The 6736-nt window shown below is 32.3% G+C and overlaps 1 protein-coding gene across 2 annotated transcripts in view; it reads right to left on the bottom strand.

The window, feature by feature from the left end:
- LOC106470491 (FK506-binding protein 15-like) overlaps nt 1-6736 on the bottom strand; it is a 69302-nt gene that overhangs the window by 48958 nt on the left and 13608 nt on the right. For both annotated transcript variants that reach the window (XM_022399107.1, XM_013931053.2), the window contains exons 6-7: nt 1189-1263; nt 527-625 (exon numbers count right to left, since the gene is read on the bottom strand). In XM_022399107.1, coding sequence (XP_022254815.1) covers nt 527-625; nt 1189-1263 — 174 coding nt within the window. The remainder of the gene's footprint in view (nt 1-526; nt 626-1188; nt 1264-6736) is intronic.

The raw sequence follows: 6736 nt of genomic DNA, 5'->3' as shown, positions 1-6736 counted from the left end.
GATATATATATATATATATCGTATGGAACAAAGAGGTCACATGACTGGATACTGTTGCAAGCTTAAAAAAAAGATATCTTGTCACCCCATGGTGTTGGTTTAGAGCAGGTTTGTTTTGTTCAATTAAGATGGATTCCTTGTTTTTCTTTTGTTTATGTTTGGTTCTGTGTTTAAAATTACTGTGTTTTTAATAGATATACTGTGGTTTTTTGAGTTGCAATGGTGGAAAACATGGGACGATTTTTTATTGTGTTCTGTGAATCTGGTTTCCAATTTTCTTCCTGTTCCTCTGATGTAGAATTCTGGGCAGTTATTGCATGTTATTTTGTAAATGATGTTGGTATTGTGTGATTCTATGACTACAAGCCTAATGACAAGCCCTTTGACCCCTGATGATAGGAAAACCCATCAAGATAAGGTTAACTTTATAAATATCCTACTTGTAACATGTTTTTGGGAAAAATTCAACATTAATACCATATAACAAGAAAAAACAATAACTTGTATAAAGCAAAAACAACCAAACCTGTTTGGCAAATTCTATTTGGTTGTCCTCAGACTCAAACATAACTGTCCAGGAACTTCGTTGATTATCATAAAAATAAGCATATTTGTTCTGTTGAACCTGAAAAGTTTGAAATATATGGTTAACTAGCAATATTTATCATATATTGTATTTGACCAAAATATCAAGGTGATAAAAATTATATATAAAAAATTAATATGCAAGTTATTATTCACACTTAACCAAAAGTCTGTATACAATTCAATTGTATGCTTATTAAATCACCATTGACTCAGTTTTATGATCTAAATTAATATACTGATTTTAGTTTAAAGTACTTTGGTGACCAGCTATTAATCTGGATGATAAGATATTCTCTGCACATAGTTTTATTTATATCTAAATTGATGCCAATCTTATGATCTAAATCAATATTTTAATTTAACTGTTAATCTTGGTAGCAGTAAATTCCCTGAAGACAGCTTTATTTATTTACATCTCAACTGGTGCTATTCTACACATATTTACAATACATCTATAAAAATTGGAAGAGACGTTTTATATTTAATGGGTGGGACACTCCTTGATTCATGGAGCCTATGATAATAAGGCATACTTAATGAACTTTTCCCAGTGTTATGAGTTATCTTTTGTATTTATTTATAATAAAGTTTAAAACTTACTGTGAACTTAAAGGTTTGAGAAATATTTGCCGATGTAATCTGTTGCTGCTTTCCTTTATATAGTAGCAGTTTGTACTGAAATGTCAAAAACAAAAGACCTTTATGAAACAAACATTCAACACAAAGGAAATAAATGAAAAAATCTACTTTTATAATTCTATCTAAAGATGTTTAATCTTAATTTTTAATAACAGCTATTCAATGAATAATCTGTATATTTGTACTAGAATCACCTATAAATTCACACAGGTATAAATGTATCGGACACAGATATAGAAATGTATTAAAATGAGAACAATAACTCAAGTATAACAATAAATGTCTGACTATACAAAAATAAATGCACAAAACCCCAAAGCACATGGGAAAGGTACATAAAAGCATACAAAAATAAGCAATTAAAAGAATTGTAATATCTCGTCTTCATTAACTTGTGAAGAAGATACCTTTATATTCAGGTAGATTTTTCAAAATTTTCCTGCCGGTTTCCTGCATGTAATTAGTGAATAACATCCTTGTAAAACAGAAGAGAAAACTTCACCAATTTGCTTTAATCCTCTAGCTTAAACAATGGTTCATACCACAGGGATTGAGCTTATACTTGATTCTGTGTCATGCTTTTGGAGGGTTGTACAAAGACTTGTAAAAACAGGCCTTCACGTCACCATAGAACTAATGCTCATAAGCAACTATAAAATGGGTTTGACAAGGAATTATTAGAGCTTGCTGTTCATGTAATTAGCTGTTGCTTGTTTACTACAGATAACTTTGTGTGACTCCTTTAGCTGCTACAATGCCGGTACTTTACTAGAGATGTTAAGTGGACAGTAATACAATATTTTGAGCTACATTGTTCTATTATATTGACATCCAATATAACTGGAAATTAAGTTAAAGTGTTAAAGTTTAAATTATAAGATTAGTTATTAATAATTAGCAAATTCAAAGAAGCAAGAAGAGCTTTAACAAATCTGATCTAAATTACATTTGATAAACTTTTTGATCATGATCTAAATTACATTTGATAAACTATTTGATCATGATCTAAGTTACATTTGATACACTATTTTCACTTTCTACATGACACTAGACTGAAATGGTTATCATATTGACTAGAGATCATCATAATTCAGTTCTGGTTTCACTTTCAATTGTGAAGATGTCTTAATTTGGCAAGTAGAAACTGTTTTGTTGTCAACATTTGGCAAATGGAATCTCAGTGGACAAATAGGATTTTCTTCTTCAAAGAACACCTTAGGAAGAGAGATTGTAACAAAAACTTGGTGCAAACTAAATACAGTGAGAAGATCAGGAAAGAAGTGAAAGGGTGCAATCAGTGAGAGTGACATTAAATTCATAACGAACTATACTGTCACTCACAATTTCAATTCTAAAACTCACCAAACTACCTTAGGTTGTATATTTCTTATCTTGTTTTTGTACGCGTTACTCAAAGTTATCACAATATCCCTTCATTGTTTGTCATTATATATACAGCCAGTATCATCAACTACTTATATTTTACAGTCAATATACTGAGTATAATATTGCCTTTGATTCAAAAATAAACCCAATGTTGCCTTTTTATGCCTATGTTACTATAAAAATTGGAAGCATCTACATAAGGCAAAGGGTTCCCAAAACAGCTGTTTGTGTGTTAAACACATTCAGTGATTTAAATACGCTTATTTTACATTAAAATTGTCATTGTCTTTTTATGCATTTACAAGTTACTGACCAAGACCAAACTTAATGATATGCACTTAACTGATTTTCTAGTTCCTTGTGAGCTTTAGATTTAGTTATTTGTCATCTTTGTTTCAAGTAAGCATATACTAAGGTAATTAGAGAAATGATTTTGTGGCCTTTATCATTTAAGTAAAACATAATTAAATATTATGTATTACCTGATCAATGATGTTTGGTTATTTTTTATAAACTGGCAGGTCTATACATATGTTGTTTTGGGTAAATTATCAATCACTAGGATTATTTGTCATATAGATTTTACTGTCCATATATTTTATTAATTCAAGCTTTGCTGTTCTTATTCAATTGTTTTATTACAATGTATGTTGCACAAAATGTATATGTTTATACATTTCTACTTTTAAGGCTTTAAAAAGTTGCTTGAAAATGATAAGTCTCTTCTTGACACCAGTGGTACTGTTAGTGATGGTCCCTCTGTTTCTATGATCTCTCTTCAAATGTAGCTCTGATTACAAAAGAAAATACAAAAAATAAATAAATAAAAGCATAAATAATAATAATTACAGTATTATAGGAGCCAGGCATTGTAGCTGTTACTGAAAGGGCATTTGGATTGAATCAAAAGAGATTCTTTAAGTTTTCTGTAAAGAAAGTTGTCACAAATCTCTAACACTTTGATCTCATTAATTATGCTGTGTATGTTGATGCAATGTTCAGCAATGGCTTCTTTGTTGTCAAGATTTGTGGTGGCACGAAAATGTTCTTTGAAGTGATCATGAATAGGACAACTGGATTTACCTATATATATGGCTGAACTATGTGTACATGTCATTTCAAAGATGGTGTTCCTAAGTGTGCAGGATTTCTCTAAGCCATTGGTCTGAGCAAAAAACTTTTTGGATTTGCATAGATTATTTTTATTGAAGGCTAAATGAACAAGTATATTCTTCAGTTTTTAGTGGGTTTTTGTGTGATGTGGATATTCAAACCAGATCTTCTAATCGTTTGACAAAAACGAGTAGTTAAAGGTTTATCCGTGAAGGGCATAATCCATGAGATAGTTTACTGATGTGATGGATTCTTTTCGTTGCTGTTGTATAAAATCTTGTGTGTAAAAATTGTGGAATGTCTTAGTAATGTATTTATGTGGATAGCCATTGGACAACAGTAGCTTTTGATGTTCCATCTTGGCTTTACCATCCATGGTGTTGCAGGTGTTTTCAATCCTAGTAAGTTGACCGATCATGACACCCAGTTTGGAATGTCTTAGTAATGTATTTATGTGGATAGCCATTGGACAACAGTAGCTTTTGATGTTCCATCTTGGCTTTACCATCCATGGTGTTGCAGGTGTTTTCAATCCTAGTAAGTTGACCGATCATGACACCCAGTTTGGTAGCTGGTGCGAGTTATAGTGTAGAATAACGAGTTTAACACATGGTTTGGAATATATAGTAGTAACAAGTTTGCTGTTTTCAATAGTGACCATGGCATCAAGAAAGGGTGTAAACTTCCAGATATTATCAGTATGGGTAAGTGAGACCCTTATGTCGAGGTTTTGATTATTAAGGAATTCAACAAATTCCAAAAGAGAAGAGAGTCCATGATTCCATGTTTCGAAAATTTCATCAATATATTTGTACCACCAGGCTGGTTCAAGATTAGTTTAAAAATTCCAATGAGTAAGAATTGATGACTCAAAGAAATGCATACAGAGAGACACCAAAACAACAGCAATACTGTTGCCCATAGCGATAACTTTGGTTAGTTTACAGATAGTTGAATCGAACTTAACGTAACTGTTGTTGAAATGCAACTGTGTTGGATGCCTTTTCTATTCTATTATGCTATTAGATATTGCCTATGGTAAAAAAAACAAGTATACAAGTTCAGTCTATACAAGTTAGCATTTACTGTCCAGTTTTGTACAGTAACAAAAAATTGAGATCTGGCATCAACCCTTTAATAACCGCCATGTACTGTTTGGTGGGGGCTGTTTACAGCACTCGTGTTTTTCAAACATCAGGGCACTAGGACCTTGGTCTGATTCTCTTTATTTTGTGTAGATATGTTTTTCTCCAGCTCCAAAAGTCAGAGATCAATGCCAAATATGAAATCTAACAAAAACTGGTAAACTTTAAAGCAGTTATATTACTTTCAAATAAAGATCATTTTTTATTTGTTTGCTCGTTTTTACTTTGATGTCATGATTATTTTATTCTTTGCATGATATTTCCAGAACCTGATATAAATATATGGAATACATTATAATCAACTGTAGAAAATAGTGTACTTCAAAATCATAAACTAAGTAAATAAATTACATTTTGGTACAGAGACCAGAATTTGTTTATCGAGGAGTTTACTTTTAAAATGCTACATTTTCTACTAGACCCTGGTGCTGTGAAGTTTGTAAACCACAATCATGGTAGTGCACTTTATACGACCAAGTAAAAGTTATCATACAATGGAGAATCAAGTGTGAACATAATTTGTAAACTAGGAGAAGTTCTCTATGGACAGAGAGCTTCATCTAACTGTGGTTAGAGCTACGTCCACATTCTAGATCTGTACTCTATGGACCGAGAGCTTCATCTAACTGTGGTTAGAGCTACGTCCACATTCTAGATCTGTACTCTATGGACTGAGAGCTTCATCTAACTGTGGTTAGAGCTATGTCCTAGTTCTAGATCTGTACTCTATGGACCGAGATCTTCATCTAACTGTGGTGAGAGCTACGTCTACATTCGAGATCCGTACTCAAGAGAAAAATTTTAATAGGTGTCTAGGAGAAACCCAAAGTAATGACATAATATACCACATATGTTGAGTTAAATGTGCATATATAGCTATGGTATGTGCGTATACATGCTGTTATCAGACTAGCTGACAAGTGATGACATCACATACAACAGTTATACAATGGTTGATATGTGATGCTGAGACACATGTGTGCATAGCTATGGTTATAAGCCTTGACGAGTAATGACATCATATACTCTGATATACAATGATTAATATGTGATGTTGAGATAAAGTTGTAGATATTAATACATGTGTCTTACATCATGCATCAAGAAATTCCTGAATATTTAAGTAGGTACACAAATGTAATATATAAAAAACACAATATTTTAGATAAATAAAGAATTTATTTGAAATACTGTGATGATTACGTTCATTAAAAAATGCATTGTTTTGCTTAGTGATACAAACATGATGTGTTTTCTTAGAATGTCTGGCTTGTTCCCAAACTGTGATACTTATAAACTACACCACACCACATCATAGATCCACAGTTTTCACTGGTGTTCGTGAAGAAATATTTTGTATTTGAGGGAACTGAAATATTCATAATTTTGCAGATACTTCTGAATTTTTTTATTTATTAACACTGCTCCCGAATCTGTTGGTGAGATCAGGAATGATTTTATGTTTGTGTGCATAGGTTATAAATACAAATTGGAGTTTCACAGCTGTTTCAGTTATTTGGTCCCTAGAATATAAGAAAGTTTCAGCCACACAGACAGGAAAAAATCCTTTTTCACTTGCCCAGTGAATCCATAGCAATCAAACACTGATGAGATATCACTTTTCTGGCTATATCTGGAAGGGTTACTATGGAACCATCACATGCCCAGTGACTCTTTATCTAGTTAAGATCTGTCCAGCAAGGTCTATGACTTCTTATCACAGCCTCCAATGATTGTAACTTTCAACCATACACTGCTGACTGAACTTCTTGTTTCCAAAAATCTTCAAACTTCACTTATCTATGGATCCACTAGGACTGTTAAACTCGGACTACATGAGGATCCTGTCAAGTAGCATGGTCAAC

The sequence above is a fragment of the Limulus polyphemus genome, unplaced genomic scaffold (genome assembly GCF_000517525.1).
Source record: "Limulus polyphemus unplaced genomic scaffold, Limulus_polyphemus-2.1.2 Scaffold4037, whole genome shotgun sequence".
Lineage (NCBI taxonomy): Eukaryota > Metazoa > Arthropoda > Merostomata > Xiphosura > Limulidae > Limulus > Limulus polyphemus.
The sequence above is the reverse complement of the archived record's forward strand: the minus strand, read 5'-3'. Positions and strand labels throughout refer to the sequence as shown.